General features: G+C 49.9%; 1 protein-coding gene across 8 annotated transcripts in view; it reads right to left on the bottom strand.

The window, feature by feature from the left end:
- Positions 1–22554, bottom strand: part of Actr3b (actin related protein 3B) — a 93870-nt gene that overhangs the window by 1149 nt on the left and 70167 nt on the right. For 6 of the 8 annotated variants that reach the window (XM_039107746.2, XM_039107743.2, XM_039107744.2 and 3 more), the window contains 4 exons: positions 20117–20290; positions 19327–19419; positions 907–1032; positions 224–307 (listed from right to left, as the gene is read on the bottom strand). In XM_039107746.2, the coding sequence (XP_038963674.1) occupies positions 224–307; positions 907–1032; positions 19327–19419; positions 20117–20290 (477 nt within the window). Of the gene's footprint in view, positions 1–223; positions 308–906; positions 1033–19326; positions 19420–20116; positions 20291–22554 lie in introns of those variants that run through there. The other 2 variants (XM_039107745.1, XM_039107747.2) reach the window with 2 other exon arrangements.

Genomic DNA, 22554 nt, shown 5'->3' on the forward strand with positions numbered 1-22554 from the left:
AATAAATAAATAACCAACCAACCAACAACTTGGAAAGGACAATGAGTAGGGTGTGTGTTAACGAGACATACAATTTAAATGGTAGCTAAAACATTTTTACATCAAACAGAATTCATTTTGCCTATTGAAGGCCATGCAAACAGAACAGATGCTGTTTCGTGTTTGTATCCAAACTCCATAGGGAAGCAGGAAGGACAACAGAGCAGTCGAGAAAGGGACTCACAGTCGAGGCGAGCATAGAGCCTCCAAACCAGACGGCGTAGCGCTGCATGTGGTGTGTGATCACCTGCACCTCCACAGGCTTAGGCTGCAAAGGCAAGCAACCGCGTTTAGTCTGCACAGTACATCCTTCCACCAGTGTGACCATGACGGACCCTGAGCTCCTCCAGTGACGGCCTCAGCCGCACCGCACTGTCAGCCCAGGAGATTCAGGGGAGGACGTGCTCGTGCCTAGCTGAGGCCCCCTCTTCCAGTACTGAAACACATCACTAACCTAGCATTAATCAAACAAATCATTGGGCTTAGCAAGGTCAATAACAAAGTGAACCCCCAAACACTAAAACAAAACAAACATTGTAACGGGCACCTCACTGCACTGGGCTCTCTGCTCCCTCTTCCCTACCAAATCCCACCTCAGGGAGAAGCCCATGCAGCACCGGGCAGCTCAGAGCTGTGGCCTTGGAGAAGCACAGCCTGGTTCCCTGCACACACAGGTTATTCCCTCACCATTGTCTCTGCAGCACCCTGGTCACACACACTGATGCCTCATCTTGCAAAAGAGAGTCTGAGTGGTCTTAAGGACGTCTCCCTTTGGACGTGTGAATTTGGGCATCACACCTCACTGCCTGCCCCCCCCCACACACACACACTGACATGGCGGACAGCAGCCTGCACACAGCCTCCTACCTTTATCCTGCCCCCGCTGAGCTCTTGGCTCAGCTTTAACCTGGCGTCCACCACTCTCTTCAAATCTCTCTGCAGACGGCGTCCAAAATCTCTGAACATTGTGGAGCCTCCAGAGAGAACGATGTTCTGAAAGACCAAAGTGGACAGTGAGCCGCCTCGGGTGACACCAAGCTGTCTGTGATGGTCTCATCACTGCCCCACAGCAGGGCTGCTGGGTAAGCAGCACACTGACGCAGACGCAGACACTAACTGAGGCATGAACGCCTGCCGTCGGGAGCTGAAGGCAGACTGCTGCTGGACCGCCTGCATTCCGACGGCAGTACAACTGCAGGGGCATGGAGAGGTCGGGATGCTGCAGCTCCAGAGGCAAGCTGCCTACCTCAGGCTAGCTTTAGTCCTGGGTTAACCATTCCTTGTCCACCCCTGTGCCAGAACAAACATCCTGTGACTGATGTATAAAAGTAAGGTATTAGCTTAGAAGATCCCTAGTTTCCACCAAACCAAAAGCTAACTAAGGCAGTTAGCAAATAGCATCTGCCTACAGAAACGCAGACGCCCATCCTGCTGTATCCACCTCCCTTATGTGCCCACCAGTGTAGTTTAAACTTTTTTTGATCTACAACTTTCTTTGATCTGTAAAACTCTGAAATTGCTTCCACATTGGAGCATGGAACCTGGGGTAGCCTCAATCTGCATTTCCGGGCCTTGGTGCTGTAAAGTCCTCTCCAGAGTAAGTCCTGATTTCCTTTAACAGTGAGAGCTGTCCCTTTTCATCTGCAGGGAGAATCAGACACAGCCTGGCTGCAGAATCTTCCTGAGAAACTTTCATCCTTCCTCAGAGAAAAGGGGCTATAAAAAGGCACTCTTGCCTCATAGGCTGATTCTCCTCAGAGCTCTGCCATGCTGTCTGTCTGTCTGTCTATGTCACCAGGGCCTGAACTCCCCAGAGTTTCCAACATGTCTATTACCCACAGCATTAATAACTGACTTCCTTGAATCCCTCACCTGAGACCTTACTTAGCCAAAAGGCATGGGTTATATTTTTTTCTTGTGACGGCTTGCCACCAATCATTCCCCTGGTACTTCCTTCACCGTAAGCAATTGAAAGCACAAAGCAGCGTGTGCCCGAGCTCCCCCTGCCCTGGGGCAGAACCCTGACAAGAGCCAAGACGACAGAAAAGCCACATTCACTGACAGGCAGGTTCCACACAAATCACTAACATGGATCTTCAATTCTTTTTGCCATAATAGCCAACAGGGCAACAGGGCCTTCCGCTCACACTGGAACCCCTTCAGAGCAGCAGTGTGGAAAAGAGGCACACTCAAATCACCCGGGGAACATTTTCAAATGCGTCCTCCCTCTGCCCACAGCCCCACGAATGCGCCAGCCTCTATCATGTGACTGCACCAGCCGTCTGGTGGGTGAGGCGGGGTGAGAATCATTAAACTGGCTGGCTGGTACCATGAAAGCTAACAGTTCCATTCTCTCAGGCTACAGAATATTACTTAGGACAACGAAAGTGAAATTGCCCTCATTTAACTTTCTGACAGAAAATATCATTTGAGAAAACTATAAAGAAAATAAAAACCATCCTTCACGGAACCACAAGTCCCCACACTTGCCTTCCTGGATGCCTTGTGTAGCTGCAGGGCCTGCAGTCAGGCACTCCCTCAGCCAGCCCATCCCTCACAAGTTTATGGGAAAGAGATCCATACAGACCCAGGCCAGACAGCCCAGGTTATGATGGATCCGTTCTGTTCACTGCTGCTTGCTACCAGTGAGAGATGGCCAAGCCGAGGGCCACAGTGGCAGCGGTGAGATCTGCAGGGCAGGCAATGGAGACAAAGGCAGAAGTGCAGAGCCCTGTAAAGCCACCTCAGATCTAGGCTTTTGCCTTGGCACATACTCCTGTTCCAATGTGAGTTTAGGTAGACATTTCACCTCTAATACCCTGCCCATAGCATTAGGAAAGCCTACAAGAAGCCTGCACTGCTTCAGGAGCTAGGCTGAGGACCTGCAGGGACACTTTGCCAGGCCACAACAGGGCTGAGCCATGGGCCATGGGAAACCACAGCTGGGCAGCCACTGTGATCTCCAGTCAGATGTCTGAGAGGTCCTGAAGGGAGCTTGTAGGCCAGATGTGAAACACTGAGGCAAACCTTCTGCAGCTCCCTAGTAGAGAAAAGTTCAGGCTGTCAGCTCTTGTTCAGGGGCTAATAGCAGGAGGGACCCTGAGGGACACTGACATTGTGCAGAGGAGGGACCCTGCCTCAGGCTTCACAGCTCCAAACCTGTCTTCTGGGCACTGTGAAGCTGCCACACGTGCTCCCAGGTGAAAACGTAACTTTGCTTTCTCTTCCGTGGGGGGCGGGGGTGGGGGTGGGTCGTTTGTGGATGCAAGTGTGGGTGTGTCAGGGTCAGAGGGCAACCTCAGGGGGTTGCTCCTGACCTTCCCCTTTGCCCCTTGCTGACCCCCAGGATGGCTGTCCCGTGACCTTCTGGGGAGTCTCCTGTCTCTGCCTCCCACCTCATCCTAGGAGACTAGGATCACAGATACAGACTACCCTCTAACCTGGATTACTCACACACCGAGCCTCCTCCCCAGCCCAGCTTTTCACTTTTTTACATGTTTAAAACAAGCACAGTTCAATGAACACAACATCTAGAATGATAGAAAGCTCTTATCTTAAAATGTGATTTTTACATTTTTTAAACTTTTTCAAAATCATAGACTCCTTTAAGAATTTTTAGATTTAGAGGTATGAAGCCCTTCCTCAAGCCACAGAGTGCTCTCATTTTGGTCCAGGGTCTGCCCAATGCCACTTTAGGTGTTTGGTGGTACATAGAGTGTAGTGCCTTTCCCCAATGATGGTGCTAGCTAAGGGAAGAGGCTGTCACAGTGCTCCCCTGCCTGTCACAGTGCTCCCCTGCCTGTCACGGTGCTCCCCTGCCTGTCACGGTGCTCCCCTGCCTGTCACGGTGCTCCCCTGCCTGTCACGGTGCTCCCCTGCCTGTCACGGTGCTCCCCTGCCTGTCACGGTGCTCCCCTGCCTGTCACGGTGCTCCCCTGCCTGTTATAGTGCTGCCCTGGTTATCACCATACTCCCTTGACTGTCACAGTTCTCCCCTGGCTGTCACAATGCTCCCCTGCATGTCACAATGCTCCCCTGCCTGTCACGGTGCTCCCCTGCCTGTCACGGTGCTCCCCTGCCTGTCACGGTGCTCCCCTGCCTGTCACGGTGCTCCCCTGCCTGTTATAGTGCTGCCCTGGTTATCACCATACTCCCTTGACTGTCACAGTTCTCCCCTGGCTGTCACAATGCTCCCCTGCCTGTCACAGTGCTCCCCTGCCTGTCACGGTGCTCCCCTGGATGACACAGTGCTCCCCTGTCTGTCACAGTGCTCCACTGGCTATCACAGTGCTCCCCTGCCTGTCACAGGACTCCCCTGTCACAGTGCTCCCCTGGATGACACAGTGCTCCCCTGCCTGTCACGGTGCTCCCCTGGATGACACAGTGCTCCCCTGTCTGTCACAGTGCTCCACTGGCTATCACAGTGCTCCCCTGCCTGTCACAGGACTCCCCTGGATGACACAGTGCTCCCCTGCCTGTCACAGTGCTCCCCTGTCTGTCACGGTGCTCCCATGACTGTCACAGTGCTCCCCTGCCTGTCACGATGCTCCCCTGGATGACACAGTGCTCCCCTGGATGACACAGTAACAGACATAAAAGTCATTAAGGACATCTAGTTGCACAAAGTACATCGTGTGCAAACATTATGGCCGTGGGGAAACCTAGGGAAATGAAGTCCCTGAAAGCAGCAAGGGTAGGGTGGCAATGGCAATGGGTCACCTGAAGAGTGCCACATTTTTAGAGCCCACTGGTTGTCCTTACTCCCTGAGTCCTCCTAGTTTCCCACCCTGTGAGCAGTTTCCTAGATCTGGAAGCCCACGGGCTTGTTTGTGCGTTGACTTTGTTGAGGCAGAAAATCGATCAAACACAGAATGGGACTTAAAATGCACTTCAGTTCACACAGAAGATCTTGTGCAATAGCTGAACTGAATGGCGATTCTGTCTTCCTCACAAAAGATCGCTGTGGCAGTGGGGAGTCGTGCATATGGCCTGGCAATCATCTCAATAGTTCATTTCCATCACACTAGCGATCCAAAAGACACTGATCATTAGAAATCTGCAGTGGCTCCAACATAACTCTGGCTTCAGAGACAGACAGCCCTGCAGGACACCATCACAGTGGCACCCGCATGCCGAGAGTGGCACCCGCATGCCGAGAGTGGCACCCGCATGCCGAGAGTGGCACCCGCATGCCGAGAGTGACACCCGCATGCCGAGAGTGGCACCCGCATGCCGAGAGTGGCACCCGCATGCCGAGAGTGACACCCGCATGCCGAGAGTGGCACCCGCATGCCGAGAGTGGCACCCGCATGCCGAGAGTGACACCCGCATGCCGAGAGTGGCACCCGCATGCCGAGAGTGGCACCCGCATGCCGAGAGTGGCCGTGTCTTTTCACAGGAATGTCACTCAGGGTAAAGAGCCTAGAATGTACACAGCCCCAGAGGTCAACCCCAGCAACAGCAGCAAATCCTGTTCACTTAAGTCTGTTAACAGATGTTTTAGTGTATTTAAACTCTATTACATAGAAAGGGGCAAATCGTAAGCAAGGAGTTAATGCGATGACCCCTGTGGGGTGATGTCACAGGTGAGGCAGGTATAAGAGAGAACGAGGCCTGTCATTGGGCGAGAAGGAAGGATGGGCGGGAGAGAAGTTTGGAGGAAGAGGAGGAGGGGAGAGGAGCCAGGGACAGCATGGAGGCTGACGTTAAGAGTCCACGCTTTACCTTCACAGGTTGTTATGAATGTTCTTTGCATGTTTAGGTGGGCAATTATATCTTATCAATTGGATCAAAGGTTTTTGTGTTGTGTGTTCTTTCATGTAGCGATTTAAGAGTAAGAAAATATGCAGCGGCTACAGACACTGGGCCGCCGTGGAGTCGGAATGTGTGTTTCTGGCATGGAAACCTGCCTTGGGAACTGGATGGGTGGAGAGATTGCTGCCAGGCTCAGAGAGAGGCCTTCCGCAGTGTGATATGGGATGGAGCAGAGCAGGTGAGAGGCTTTGCTGACTGAGACAAGATATCTAGCAGGTATCACGGGGCACTGCAGTGCAGGACCTAACACAGGTAAAAAGACAGCATTTTATTTTTTATATTTTTACAACAACAGACCCCCCCCCGCCCCTCTTCAATTAATCTTCCTATATAGTGCCAAACTCATAATCCTCCTGTTTCAGAGGCTATGGGTATGTGCTTCTTGACCCAACTTACATCATGAATTAGTTACGTTATTTTGTATTTGAGAACATTTCTTTAGAAATGACATCAAGCTTAGCATAAGTAACTTGTAAGGAAGGTGGATCTTCTGTGGCACTGGCCAGTCACGTCCCCTTCTACCCTCACACCCTCACACCAGAGAGCATCATGCTTCCTCCTAAACACTTCAGATGTGTGCATACTAAAACTGTCCCACAGTACAGCGGCCATCTTCCCAGTTCCTTTTCTATCTTGTTTCTGTGTAACTTTTATAGAATTTTCCCCTCCAGTCTAAGACCTAGCTCAACTTTACAATTACCTGCCATGTCTTTGCAATGGATTTCTTAATTAAAAAAAATAGTAAAAACCCACTAGGTATGAAATAAATGTTCACCAAAATACTTTCGAAGTGCTGTAAGATCTCGGTTGCCTCCAGGGGTGGGATGCTCAGGGTGCATGTGGCGTCTCTGCAGCCTCAGAGAGGAAGAACTACACAGAGCATACACATACCGCACTTCAACAATCACTGAGGTGCCTCCATGGGCAAGAAGAGCCTCTCCAGGCAAATGTAGGAAAATCACTGACTTCCACACACCCACTCCCATCCTACATCAGACACACAAGTTAACTCAAACAGACCACAGACCTAGGTAAAGAGTTAGAGACATAGAAGTCCCGGAATTAATGAATGGTATAGAAATGTGTAGCTTTTTGAAGCTTCAAGACCTGGGGGCAATTTAGACCCTTAGATGATAAATAAAAAGCAAAATACATAGACAAAAATAAATAAATTGAACCTCATGAATTAAACATTTATGTTCTTGTTCAAAATATATACCTAAGAAAATCAAGACAATCACAGACTAGGGAAAAGATCTCTGCAACACACACTTGCTCACACATACACTCACACACACACACCACCACCATTACCACCCAACACACACACACACACAAACACACACACACACACACACCACACACACATTCACATTCACACACACACACCACACACACACACACATTCACATTCACACACACACCACACACACACACACATTCACACACACACCATACACACACTCTCTCTCTCTTACACACACACACCACACACACACTCACACACTCTCTTTCTCTCTCTTACACACACACACACTCACAAACACACACATACACACACACACATTCACACACACACACACACACACACACACACACACACATCTGACTAATGATTATGGTAAGAATGAGTATAACACTAGTAAGCTAACCAGGAAAACATGGGGGAAAGCTCAAGCATTCCCTTCCCAGGACAGTCCACCTCCATGCAGAGTCCCCTCCTGTCATCCCCTGAGTCTGCTCTGCTCACCACATTCCCTGAGGACACAGAGCCCTGTGCTGGTTAGTTTTGTGTCAAGTTCCCACCGACTAGGGTCACTTGGGAGGAGGGTATCTTAACTGAGAAAAGGCCCCTACCAAACTGGACTGTGAGGCAAGCTCAGGAGAGTGGATTGATGTGGGAGGGCTCAGCTCGCTGGGGTGGGGCCAGCATGGGCTGGTGGTCCTGGGTGCTATGAGAAAGCAGGCTGAGCAAACATGAGGAGCCAGTCATTGAGCAGCCCCGCCCACAGCCTCTGCTTCAGAGCCTGTGATGGAGTGTGACCTGACAGTTGTAAGACGATTGATAATCCTTTTCTTCCCCAAGTTGTTTTTGTCATTGTATTTTACCACAGCAACAGAAACCTAAAATGAGCCCTACACCCCAAGTCACAGGCTCCCTCCCTCCCTTGTTAACACTCTCTTCCTTGACTCTCACACTGATTCATTCCCTTGCCCACTGACTGCTGCCCACCCCCACACACAGTATCATATCACTCCCTCGACCCCTGGTCTGCCCGCCCTGCCCCCATCCCCCCCCACACCCCCACAGCATAACGCAGCTGGTGTCCAGGATTTTGTCCCCACTTGAGTGGCAGGCAACATTAAGGTCTTTGAGTGATTACCAGCAGGTAGCAGGAACTCTAAATACCAATGAGGGAACAGACCTCACAGTGCTGGGACAGCCTCTGTGTACTGCCACCGCGTGCCACTGCCACTGCTGCCTTCCCACCCTCTGTCTCCCCTGGCCAGAGCTCAGGCTATGTCCTGGACCCTCAATAAGCCAGCCTCAGCTGAAGGGGCCTGTGTCCCCTGCACTTTCACAATACCCAATCTCCATTGGAGTCTCATAAAAATATAAAAGTCAGCGTGTCCTCAACTGCTTAAGTCAAAACAAATCTGATTCATTAGTCATAGCACAGAATCTCCCCGCCCCAAGTGGGATTAATTGAGCTAATTCAGTTTATAATGAGAAAGCTAGGCACAGACTTCAAATTGGCTGTTAAGGAAACTAGGCCTAAGAACCAGGCAAGTCCTGGCAAACCCAGGCAAGTCAATTACTAACAGAAAAAAAAAAAAAAAAAAAAAAAAAACAACAACAACAACAACAACAAAAACCCAGGTTCCAGCCTTATGACCCAATAATGGTTTTGGAATGCCTAGAGACAGAGTAACATAGAGCTCATCCACCCCAGAATTCCAACGTGCTGTGAACCAAGCTTGCGAGCTCACTTGGTTGTCTCTCTGTCTTGGTAATGGGAGGCCCCAGCACGCTGGACTTATTTTAAAACACACTTTGCATTTGCATACTATTTGAGTCATTCTTGGTCAAATCATGGGCTCTCAGAACAAAAGTATCCCACCAAATTAAATAACCACAGCATTATCTCTGAACTTAACCTAAACTGATCTTATACGGTTCAGGGTCCCAGCTGCCCCACCTGATCATAATCTGTTCCAAGCCCTCACAGCGCACCACTGCATCTCCACTGGCCCATTTTAATTAGTGAGGCTCTTCCCTGCTGGCTGATCGACAGTGTCAACAGTAAGAACAGCTCAGGGCTATGGTTTGCATGAGAAATGTCTCCCACAGGCTCCTAGATCCGCAGCTGCTGGCACTGTTTTTGGAAAGTTGTACAACTTTGGGAAATTAGGGTCTAGTGGGTTGGGGGGAGATGGCCTGGAGGTTTATAGCCTGACCCTGATTCTTTTTCTATCTTTGCTATCTGGTTGCTGATCTGTGAGAAAGCAGCTGCCACCACACAGGCCCACTGCCAGGCACACCACTCTTCTGACACCAGAGGACACTCCCACTGCTAAACATTCCCACTGTCACAAAGCCACCTGCTAGCATCCCTTCCCCGACACTCTGGACTGTGTCACCTTAAACTGTAAGCCAGGATAAACGCTTGTCCACCAAGCGCCTCTTTCAGGCATCGATCACAGAGATGAGAAAAACACGTGTTGGCCAATGTGCTATGTGCTGTTTGTCCCACAGGAGCCTCTATCATTTCAAGGCCCCCTTGCCCTCTCGCCTTCTAAAGGACCAGCAGATGGAGTTAAACAGTTGCCCAAAGGCACAAAGCTAGGAAGCTGCAGACCTGAGTAACTCAAGAGCTTGGGAGAACAGGAACGCAAATGCTTGCTTAGAAACTGAACTGCCTAGCCCTGCCCCTGTTTCCTAAGCATCAAATGCTGCCGTTTGCCTTTACCAAGCACCATGTAGTTATATCAGCCAGCAAACCTCTGACATCACAGCATCCCTATGTGAGCCTTGCTCCAAGCAAGCAAGTCTAAGAAATTAGGGAATCAGGCATCATGATACCCATGCACGGCTTGGCCAGTACATAGCCCAGGCTGTCTGCTCTGGAGCAGCCACTCCTGACCATGAAGACAAGGAGACGGTGCTTCTCAAGAAGCCTTGATGGGAGCCAGAGCTCAGTGTGCGTCTCCCTGCAGGGAACCTTCAGAAAACAAGCATTCTTCACTAACAATCAGAACATTTCAAGCTCCAATTCTGGCTCCAGTGAGCCTCTGAAGACATTTTCCCTATACCCAGGAACTCCACAAACCCGCTGTCATTGAGAATCTAAATGTAGTCCTAGGCCCAGTCAGGTCGGAAGGCATCTTAGACAGCAAGGGATCAGATCTTCTCTAGTCAGCAGGTCCTCAGAGTATCCAACTCCAAAGAACAGAAATAGAGCCAGCCCCTAAAGCCAGCCTCGGGTTAGCATATGCCCCAAAACATAATGAGGTAAAACATGACGTAAGTTCAGAAAAACACCAGATGCCCCCACGTAGGAAAGAGCTGGCACTGGAGCAGGCTTCTCGGACGATGGTGTTTCTGGACAGTTTGCTTTGTTAGAGACGCTTTTACACCCTTGTGCTGAGTGAGCGCATAGGATACAGATATAAACATGATGGGCTGCACCCATCCATCCACCTTCTCTCTCTCAGGGCGCTAAGTTCAGCAATAACTGATCATCAGAGCTATAAGCGACTTCGGCTTTCTTCTATGAGTTTCCGGTGCACCTAAAGGTTACCAAATTGAATGTGCATTTTAAATTAGAGACCTACAGGGTCTAAACTTCTTACGACGTACATTTTTACATCCTGATGCGTTGGCTACCCCTCTCCTCTGCTTTTCCCCCTCCCCAAGTGGCTCTGGATGTATCTACTGTGTCCCTTTGCTCAGTGTGAGGGTGGAAGGTGTTCATGAAACCCACGGTCTTGTCTAGATTTGTTTTTCCAAGAGCCCTTCTGAAGTTACCTCCCTACAAAAAGTCCCCATTTTAAGTTACCTTTGCAAATTGTGCCTTCTCTCTGCTGGTAGAGAATGCCATGACACAACATTGGACACACACACATAACCTGTCAGCCTCCTGAAGTTTAAGTCAGAGAGGTTTAAACTAAAAATCTTTACCACCAGCAAGTTCATTGTTAATATATAATAGAGGCTGGGGTATGGCTCCATGGTAGGGGGTTGGCCAATCGCAAGCACTAAGTCCCATTTCCAATACCTGTTCGACAAAGTAACACAACGTCAAAAATAACCATACTCCCTGCTCCTGTAACATCGATGCACAGCCCATACTGGAGTTTGAATTCAGTTTAACAGACGCGTGGAGCCACCTATGAGCCATCACGTGTAACTGCAGGTCCAGTGTTAAAAAACCACTCAAGCCGGCCCTAGTCTTGTAGGACTGTATGTAATCCCAGCTACTCTGGAGTCTGAGGAAAAAGGATTGAAAGTTCAAACCTGCCTGGGCCAAAGAGCAAGTCCGAGGCCACCTCTAGCAGCCTGTCTTGTCTCAAAAACAATTTTCAGGGACTGGGAATGCAGCTCAGTGGTATTTCTGCACTTGCTTAGCATATACAAGGTGGCCCTAGGTCCAATCGGAGGAAGCTTGCAAACCATACGGGGTTCCCTCAGTTCCAACCCCCTGTAGGTCAGGAAAAAAGAAGCACGCCTGGAGACAGGGTCCCTCTCCCCTCTCGTACTTACGATGTCATAGCAGCTACAGGCTCAGCTCACAACTGAAAGCATACAACATTTGAGAAAACCCCTAAGTAACATGCAAGCGTGCGACAGCCAACCACGTCCCTGTTGAAATCCAAGCAAATGCTTGGGGCTGGCTCTAGGGGCTGCAGGACATCTGCAGGAATTACTCACAGGGCCGTTTTTCCCTTCATCTGCATTACTTTGTCCTCTGCATAACTCCCCTCTCAAAGCTGGTTCTGTGGGGACAGTGTGACCTGGCAGGCCCAGGGACAATTGTCTCCCAGTGTTCTGAGACTCTCTTGACTCCCAGGGTGATTGTGTGTATTGAACTTCTATACTTACCACATTTGGGGACTAAAGCACACACAAATCCAGATATGTATTTCCCATCCTTGCTGCATTCCCTGTTCTGAGCAGGATGCACACCAGCCTGGAGGTCTGAGCTGTCCCATCGTGTAGCCCTTTAGTCCTACTTATATCTGTATCAATTAAAATTGAACAAAATGGGTTGGGGATTTAGCTCAGTGGTAGAGCGCTTGCCTAGCAAGCGCAAGGCCCTGGGTTCGGTCTTCAACTCCGAAGGGGGTAAAAAATTAAACAAAATTTAAGACGCCTTCTTGTTGCAACCACATGTTTGAAGGGTGCAGCGGGCCACACGTGGCCAGTGGCACTACCCTGGATGTCGCAGCTGCAGACACATCCACTGTTGTGCACAATGAGATTCCACATGGGGAATCTAGCTCCAGGAAGCTGCTGGTATGCCATGTTGAACCCGGGCCCCCATAAGTCACCATGCTCGACTCACTATATGCTGTTAAATGCCTATATCCTGAGCACAGGTGCTGAGTCTGACGGGCAGCCAACAGATGCCCCTCGGTGAGGCGTTATGAGAATCTTATCACTTATCATTCTATCCCTGAAATAAAAATCCCTGAACTCAGCCATGACCAGTTTTGTTTTTTTGTTTTTTTAACCAGGCTTCCTTTCCCACTAAGATAAAATGTAATCTGACCATTTTGGAGGACATTACTAGGAAGCACAGTTAAATGTTATGCGTAGGAAAGTATAGAAACAAATTTAAAACTTCTGTAACTGTCAAACCCCTGGCCCTGCCCAAATCCGAGTCACGGCCTTCCCTCCTCTCACATCTTGAACTTCTGCCTGGGTTTCATGAGGAAAAGTCTACTTGCAAAGGACACGGGGTTGAGACGTAGCTCACAGAGGAGTGCCTGCCTGCAATAACCTGCATTCTGTCCCCAGGGGAAGGGGAGAAAGGGGAGAAAGGGGATTAACCACCACTGGCTTTTACTTTTTTCTAATTTCTTAATTCTCTGTTTCATCTGTTGAAGATAAGGGAATTATTCAACATCAATAGATACACAGCCTGCTCACCCTGCACCATGCTGTTCTGATTTAAAAGACTCTATGATAATTACGATACCAGACCTAATCCAAGCCACTAGTTACAGAAAAAGCCAACCGTTAGCACATCAGGATGCAGTCACATCTTCTTGACAATACAGGGCCTTCTCTCACCTCCCAACCTAGTGTCAAAGCAGGATGACGGACATCTTCCTGCCACTCCTCTGCGGTCCTACTGCCACCTCCTCCCAGCTGCTGCACCCTGGCTTCAGGAAGGGTGAATTGCTTTACACATCCCTGGATTCCCCACCTCAGTGCTCAGGATTCTACACCAGGCTGGCCTCTCCCACACCAGCTCCATGGGCCGGGGGTGGTCTGACCGGCTCAGAAGGCGCCTTCTCAAAGCCTGCTTTGATCCCCTCTAACTAAAAGCTGCTCCTCCTTCTATTACATCCATAGTTGCGTGGTTCACTTTAACGCCATTTACTTGCAGTGGCTCCCACTGTTTATTCCAGCATTTCCAGCTTTGTGATCAATTCCTAAAGACAAGCACACCACATATTAAATCTCCTTAAATTCAGCAATGCACCTAACCAGCAAGCACCCAAGACACCTCACAAACTAGAGGGAAAGACACCCGGTCACATGACAAAGCCATCGTCACTGCTCCACCTTCGTGCAGAGCAGACAAATTACTAAACACCGGGTGATCCAAGAGCAGACCAGCCGCTGTCAACCTAGCCAAACTCTAGAAACGTTTTCAGTGTGCAGGGGCCCAGCTACCCGAGGACCTGTGGGGCAGGACACGAGCTGCTGTGTAAGAGTGAGGTACACTGTACACGGGGATTCGCTGTCAGCACATCTTAGGCTTCTCAGCAAATGCACACACAGGAAGCCGTGAGGTGGAGAGTGAATTAGTCAGCTTAATGTGGTTTCTGCAGGGGATATATACATCAAATCAGCCTGTCCACACCGCAAACACACACCGTTTTTATGTCAATTGTACCTCCATAGACCTAAGCAAGCAGCCCAACTCTTCAGAGCCATCTTTCATTCTTACCATTTTTTTTTCTTCTGGCCTGAGAACCTGGGCAAGATGTCGGCTCAATGGCCAAGAAAGTCTTAGGTCATCTCATAGTCTAAAGTGAGCCACTTCTTACTCAGTCCAGAAACCCTGAGAGTCACCAAGACTGAATGAGCCCAGTATGACAGCCTTGGACCTCCAAGTCTGGATTACCCCGGAAGGAGAAGGGTCCAAGCAGGAAGAAAGGTAACCTCTGGGGCTGCACAGGGCACCATGGAGCCTGCTCCAAACTCCATCCACGAGTCCTCTGTGGTCCCTCTTCTTCTTAGAATGTCCACTACCACTGTCTAGATAAAGCCGTAGGATTGGAGAGCAGACACACAGGATGACATCAGGAACTACCACCCCACTCCTAGGAGAGGTCAGGAACATAACATCCACATTCCTAGGAGAGGCCGTTCTACCACCCAGGCAGTCCACCAGGGCCCAGCAAATGTGCTTCCCCCTTTCTACCTGAGTTTCCCTGGGCTCAGACCATGGTTTCCAATCGTTCTGACCCACTGATTGTTGCCCCACTGTGAAAGGGGCCTGAGTCACTGGCAAGAATGATCAGTCATGGAGAAGAGAGGGTGAGAGGACCTGGGAACAAAACTGAGGCACCCCCTCCAGAGAGCAGGTGCTGTGCAGAGGCACCCCCTACAGACAGGTGCTGTGCAGAGGCACCCCCTACAGACAGGTGCTGTGCACAGGCACCCCCTACAGACAGGTGCTGTGCACGGGCACCCCCTACAGACAGGTGCTGTGCACGGGCACCCCCTACAGACAGGTGCTGTGCATGGGCACCCCCTACAGACAGGTGCTGTGCACGGGCACCCCCTACAGACAGGTGCTGTGCACAGGCACCCCCTACAGACAGTGGGTGCTGTGCAGAGGCACCCCCACAGACAGGTGCTGTGCAGAGGCACCTCCTACAGACAGGTGCTGTGCACAGGCACCCCCTACAGACAGGTGCTGTGCACAGGCACCCCCTACAGACAGTGGGTGTTGTGCAGAGGCACCCCCTACAGACAGTGGGTGTTGTGCAGAGGCACCCCCTACAGACGGTGCTGTGCAGAGGCACCTCCTACAGACAGGTGCTGTGCACAGGCACCCCCTACAGACAGGTGCTGTGCACAGGCACCCCCTACAGACAGGTGCTGTGCACAGGCACCCCCTACAGACAGTGGGTGTTGTGCAGAGGCACCCCCACAGACAGGTGCTGTGCAGAGGCACCTCCTACAGACAGGTGCTGTGCACAGGCACCCCCTACAGACAGTGGGTGTTGTGCAGAGGCACCCCCTCCAGACAGTGGGTATTGTGCAGAGGCATCCCCTACAGACAGTGGGTGTTGTGCAGAGGCACCCCCTACAGACAGGTGCTGTGCACAGGCACCCCCTACAGACAGGTGCTGTGCACAGGCACCCCCTAGAGAAAGACATTGGCATGTGGTGCACATTGTGTCTTCTAACCTACTTTGTTTAGATACCCACACACCTATATACATTTAGCCAGTGTGAAACTGAGGCCACAGGATATTTTTCAAGTGGGCATCCATAATTCTCAATATGGATGCCTTCACCTTGCTCATCCCACCCTGGCTTTGAAGAGCAGTCCCTTTCTTAGTGATGGTAGAATCCGTGATGCCCACCAAACATGACAGAGAGAGAAGAGCGACCCAAGGGCTGCCCAAGGAGTGGCGGCTCCTCTAGGAACCCAAGATGATGCCAAACCCACTGAGGATCCACAATGGCTTCTACCATTAGAAAGACAAAAAACCTCCAGAGCTGAACCCCCGAGGATCATTTCATGTCAGAATCTGGTCTACACCAGTGTCTTAGGAGACACAGGAGAGGGCAGCCTCTTTTGACTCTCCTTTCTCTCCAGAGTAGAGAGCTCAGCTTCATTATAAACAACAAAAAGTGTGGCCAACTCCACTGTCCTCAGCCTTCCCAGCTCTCAGTGGGACTTGAATTCTATCACTCCAAGGCTACAATAGCAACTAGCAGTCCCATACCCACCTGCCAGCCCACCCACCTGCCACCCCACCCACCTGCCACCATACCCACCTGTCAGCCCACCCACCTGCCACCCCACCCACCTGCCACCATACCCACCTGTCAGCCCACCCACATGCCACCCCACCCACCTGCCACCATACCCACCTGTCAGCCCACCCACCTGCCACCCCACCCACCTGCCACCATACCCACCTGCCATCCCACCCACCTGCTATCCCACCCAACTGCCACCGCACCCACCTGCCAGCCCACCCACCTGTCAGCCCACCCACATGCCACCATACCCACCTGCCACACACTGCCACCTCACCCACCTGCCAACCCACCCACCTGCCACCCCATCCACCTGCCACCCTACTACTGTTGTGAGGACTAACTTTTTTATCAACTTGACACAAGCTATTTGAGAAGTGAGAACCTCAAATGAGAGACTGTCCCCCAACCAGATTGGCCTGTGGAGAAGCCTGTGGTACATTTCCTTGACTGATTGATATGGTAGGGTCCAGCTCTCTGGGGGTGGAGCCATCCCTAAGCTGTTGGTCCTGGATGCTATAAGAAAACAAGCTTGCAAGCCCTAGGGTTCAAGCCAGAAAGGAGTATGGTCATTGCATTAGCTCCTTGCCTGCAGATTCCTGCCTTGAGCACCTGCCTGGCGTCCCTACATGATGGACTGTGATTGGGACACAGAAGCCAAACACTATTCATTCCTTGGGTTGTTTCTGGTCATAGTGATTATCACAGCAACAGAAACCCTAACTGAGACAACTACCTGCATATCTACCACGTCCTTACACACACAAACACAGCTCTGTACACTAGTTACGGTCACAAACTGGACGGCAAAGCCTCTACAGACCCACAGTGGTCATCCTAGAAGTAGGCAAGGCTTCCTTCTCAGCACCTCTTCTGTGATGTGCAGTGTGATACAGTAGGGAAGGCTTAAGGTTTTCAAAGACACAGGGAACTGGCTCAAATGTTAGCCTTGCCATTTAGCAGTTAACACGAACCTCCCAAACACACACAAGTTCAAAAGCACAGCATACTGTAGAGGCTGCATGCTGAAACCTCACTAACTCAGAACTGTATGGGTGGGCCTGGGGACAGGGACTGGTATTCAAGGGCTTGCCTCTGTTTGACTGTGATATGCTGACAGAAGCAGCATGCCCACAGGGAGTGGCCACTGGGAACTGTTTGACTCAGTTCTTAAACACATACACACTTGACACATCACACCTATTTATTAATTTATTGAGACCTATGGCCAGTAATAAGAATAATCTATTCAGCTAGAAGAAGCTCAACAGTGACAGGACCTGAAAAGCAAGGAAACACATAAACTCAATCTGGAACTATAGACGCTTATGACTGTGTGGTTACTCTCAGCACAGGACTAACGAAAACCAGGAAATGCTACACAAATAACCCAGCAAAGAGAGGGTTAAGGGTCAACCTAGACTGCAGAGCTACATCCTGTAAACAATATATATGAGAATAAGGAAATGCAGGTAACCACTAAACCCATGCACTGTATTCATGAGTTGCATGACAGTAGTCGCTTTCCCAGCAGACTTTTCCACGGGAATATGGCTGATTTACCCCGTTCCTTCGGAAGTATGCAGTATCTCGCATGGAACGGAGCAGTAGTTAATGCGTTGTGACTGTTTAAAATAAAGATGCCTATGTGTGAAGAGTGTAATGTGAGATCATGAAGTTGAGTCGAAGGCCTGATGCTCACATGCATATGTTAGCTGGGGATGAAGGCTCGATGCTCACATGTACATGTTAGCTGGGGATGAAGGAATGATGCTCACATGTACATGTTAGCTGGGGATGAAGGAATGATGCTCACATGTACATGTTAGCTGTGGATGAAGGTTTGATGCTCACATGTACATGTTAGCTGGGGATGAAGGCTCGATGCTCACATGTACATGTTAGCTGGGGATGAAGGAATGATGCTCACATGCACATGTTAGCTGGGGATGAAGGAATGATGCTCACATGCACATGTGAGCTGGGGATGAAGGAATGATGCTCACATGCACATGTTAGCTGAGCTCACATGTACATGTTAGCTGGGGATGAAGGAATGATGCTCACATGCACATGTTAGCTGGGGATGAAGGCTCGATGCTCACATGTACATGTTAGCTGGGGATGAAGGCTCGATGCTCACATGTACATGTTAGCTGGCGATGAAGACTCGATGCTCACATGAACATGTTAGCTGGGGATGAAGGAATGATGCTCACATGCACATGTTAGCTGGGGATGAAGGAATGATGCTCACATGTACATGTTAGCTGGGGATGAAGGAATGATGCTCACATGCACATGTTAGCTGGGGATGAAGGAATGATGCTCACATGCACATGTTAGCTGGGGATGAAGGAATGATGCTCACATGCACATGTTAGCTGGGGATGAAGGAATGATGCTCACATGCACATGTTAGCTGGGGATGAAGGAATGATGCTCACATGTACATGTTAGCTGGGGATGAAGGCTCGATGCTCACATGCACATGTTAGCTGGGGATGAAGGAATGATTCTCACATGTACATGTTAGCTGGGGATGAAGGTTCGATGCTCACATGTACATGTTAGCTGGGGATGAAGGCTCGATGCTCACATGCACATGTTAGCTGGGGATGAAGGAATGATGCTCACATACACATGTTAGCTGAGCTCACGTGCACATGTTAGCTGGGGATGAAGGAATGATTTCTGTTCTTGCTAACCATCTGTCAGCCGTATTTCCTTTCATATAACAATGACTAGATTTCTTTCATTTCAAGTTTTACAATTCCAATCAAAGAACTTTGAAAAATACCCCACGTGCGTATTTGCCCTTACTGCCATGCCAATCTCAGCACTGACCCTAAATACCCATCCCAGAGAGCCCGAACAGGGCAAACCTTCCCCTTTCAATTAGTGTGTTTGGCTCAGACCGTCTAACTCAATCCAGTCTGCCAGTCAAGAAGAAAAGACAGCTCACACCAGGCATGGAGACACAGCGTTTGAAACCCCAATGCTAGGGAAGGGAAGACAGGAAAGTCACCAGCCTGTACTGAAGCAGAGGAGGGAGGGGAAGGGAGGAAGAAGAGAGTTTTAAAAGTCCCTCTGTTGGCTGTGTCATACTCCCAGCACGCTGCTGGCACGTGCCCCAGGAGCAGAACAGTGATGAAGACACGCTTCAGGAATAGCTTACAGCTACAGGCCTTTAATGTGGGGAAGAAGTCAAAGCACCTTACCCAAGAAGCTTATACCTTATACAGCGGTCGGCGCACGTCTATGGGACAGTTCTGTATGACTTCATCAACGACATCCGAGATGGACTCCATAAAGTCTGGGTTGGCAAACTAAAGTTCATACAAATATGAAACATTCGTTATACATCTCCTCAAATAACACAAACTATTTTCAAACAACGTTTTAAGACTTCACTTTTAGTGACGTGTGTGGGCTTGTCTGAGTGTGGGTTTGAGTGAGTGCAATGCCCACAGAGACCAGAAGAGGTCAGCATGTCCCATGGAGCTGGAGTGTCTGAGTACTGTGCCCAGGCTTGAGCATGTGAATGCAGACCCCACAGAGACAGGGACAGCATGTCCCCCCGAGGTAGAGTTACAGATAGTTGTGAGCCAGTTCACCAGCTGGACATTCACTGGTTTTACAGGGACAGTCATAAAACACTGTCTTAATCCCACTTTCATGCAGGCCAATGCACACAGTCCTTGAGATTAGTGACTGCTTTATTACTACAGGTCCCCTGAGATCAGTTTCAAATCCATTTTCTTCTATTGCTCTTCAGAGATCTTCCTCATCCCCAGGATAGCCCCAACCTTAATTGTTAAAGCAGGTACACCAGGAAGCCACACTGGAACCACCAAGTAACACAACCAACTTGCTCACTGGGCCCCTTTACTGAGAACTGCTCCTCGTGCACACTAGGGGGCAGCATCAGTCCACGCACGCGCACACACACACACACACACACACACACACACACACACACACACACACACACACACACTGCTCTCAGACACTCAGCCCTCTTACCTCAGGGTGAAAGAATATTTCTGGTCCCAGGAACCTCTCATAACCAACATCTATAATGAACTTCCTCTGGTTGATTGCATTGATCCCTGTATACTGTTTGATCCACTTCCGGGGATCCACGTCATATTTAGCAAATTCCTTGACAATATCAGGGCATATGTAACAGTACTTCTCCTGTGTGTACATAAAAAGACATGGCCAGCACTGATAAGTCCCAATGTCTCTGCCCTCTGACCAATACACAGGAACCCACATCTTACAGACACCTCTGAATTCACCTCTGCCTACACTGTGACTCTCGTGTGGCTAGACCATCTAGCATGTGTCCCGTTGTCCTTCAGCTCAGACATGGCTACACTTGACCAGGTAAGTCTGCCTTCTCTGCAATGGTGACGCGTCACTACCATGTTCTCCCTAATTTTGCTGACATATTGTTTGAAATATCTATCTATAAAGCGTCAGCCTTGTCTCCAGCCGGGCTTTGCTTGCTCCCTCAGACTCCCTGTCAGGTGCCTGCTTCACTGTCTTAGCAAACTAAGCTTGGCCCATTCTAGAATGCAGAAGCCAACTGCATCCTAAAGAGCAACTGTGGGGTGTGTGTGTGTGTGTGTGTGTGTGTGTGTGTACACGTGTGTGGGTGTGTGTATGTGTGTCTATCTGTGTGTGTATGTATGTATGCATGTGTGCATGCGTGCATGTGTGTGTATGTGTGTGTGCACGCATGTGCACCTGTGTGTGTGTGAGTGCACACATGTGTGTATGTATGTGTGCGTGTGTGCATGCGTGTGTGCATGTGTGTGTATATGTGTTATGTGGGGGGTGCGTATGGGTGTGTGTATGTGTGTGTGTCTGTGTCTCTGTGTGTGTATGTGTGTGTGCATGTGTGTGTACGTGTGTGTATGTGCGTGCACACGTGTGTGTATATATGTATGTGTGTGTCTGTGTATGTGTGTGTGTGCGTGCGTGTGTGCGTGTGTGTGTATGTGTGTGTGGGTGTATGTGCGTATGGGTGTGTGTATGTGTCTGTGTCTATGTGTGTGTATGTGTGTGCGCACATGTGTGTGTATATGTATGTGTGTCTGTGTCTGTGTATGTGTGCCTGTGTGCATGGGTATGTGAGTGTGTATGTATGTATGTGTGTGTATGTGTATGTGTGTGCATGCGTGTTTGTGTATGTTTGTGTATGTGTCTGTCTGTGTGTATATGTGTGTGTATATGTGTGTGTGTCTGTCTGTCTCTGTGTGCGTATGTGTGTGTGTGCGTGCACACGTGTGTGTATGTATATGTGTGTCTGTGTATGTGTATGTGTGCGTGTGTGCATGTGTGCATGTATGTGTGTATGTGTGTGCGCATGTGTGTGCGTGTATGAGTGTGTGCACACATATGCACATGCGTGTGACTTAAGGAGTGCTGTCTATCCCCCTGTTAAATGTCTGCTTGATCCTCTGACCACAATGTACCTGAGAATGTACCCTGCTGGTTAGGTATTCTAAGGCACTTGAGCAACACTGGAGAGACACAGTCAATGAATTACTCAGACAATCTAGCTGAGGATCAGACTCTAGGCAACTGACATAAGTAAATGACATGGCATAAGTTAGCAGGCACTGCAGAGTAAGAGAAGCAGAATCAGGCAGGAGCCTGGGGTTGCCGATAGATGGCTCCCACTGACTTAGGGGAAAGCTTGGGAATACTGTGGTCTACAGGGAAAGTCTGAGGACTTTGCAGTCCTCGCCCCGGCCACCCAGGAAGGCCTGGCTCTTCCCTTCCGCTTGACTTCAAGTCTCCGCAGTCCTGAGAGCCCAGGTCCATGAGGCAGGGACAGGTGACATTCTTTCTGTCCAGCCCTCTACCTGCACCATCCCAAAAGGATTCTTCTCAACTAGTATCAGCCAAAATTCGGAAATCGTCTCTCATGCATCCTTGCATTCAACCAGCTTCCAGAGATGCTTGGCTGAGAGGAAACAGCAGGAGAGTTACCCCTCTGCCCTGCAGCTCAGAATCAGAGCTTCATGAGGAGGCCACACACCACACTCCACATCAGACCCCTCTCCAGGTCCTCCTGTTGCTAGATGAGAGCCTTGAACACTCAGGAATCTCTTACATTTTGATTGTTTTGAATGTGTTTTGGTTTTGCTAGCTGAGAAGAAAAATCCCTTTTAATGGTCTATAACTGCCCCCGCACCAGTACAAGGATGGGTGAGGTCAAGTAGACACTCTAAATAATGACCTAAGAGCCACTCTGTTCTTCTGTTACTAAGCTCATTCTCCTGTCTCTGTTCTAGCACGTAACTGAGGCTGGAGACATGCAGGTGCATTCCGCTTAAGGACTCTGAGATCTAGACGGGCAGCGTTCTGTTCTGAGGTATATTCTCAGGGCACAGTGCAGGCAGACACCACCGGGTTCCTGACAGCTGCTGCCGCTGAGACTCACCTCC

Source organism: Rattus norvegicus, chromosome 4, assembly GCF_036323735.1.
Source record: "Rattus norvegicus strain BN/NHsdMcwi chromosome 4, GRCr8, whole genome shotgun sequence".
Lineage (NCBI taxonomy): Eukaryota > Metazoa > Chordata > Mammalia > Rodentia > Muridae > Rattus > Rattus norvegicus.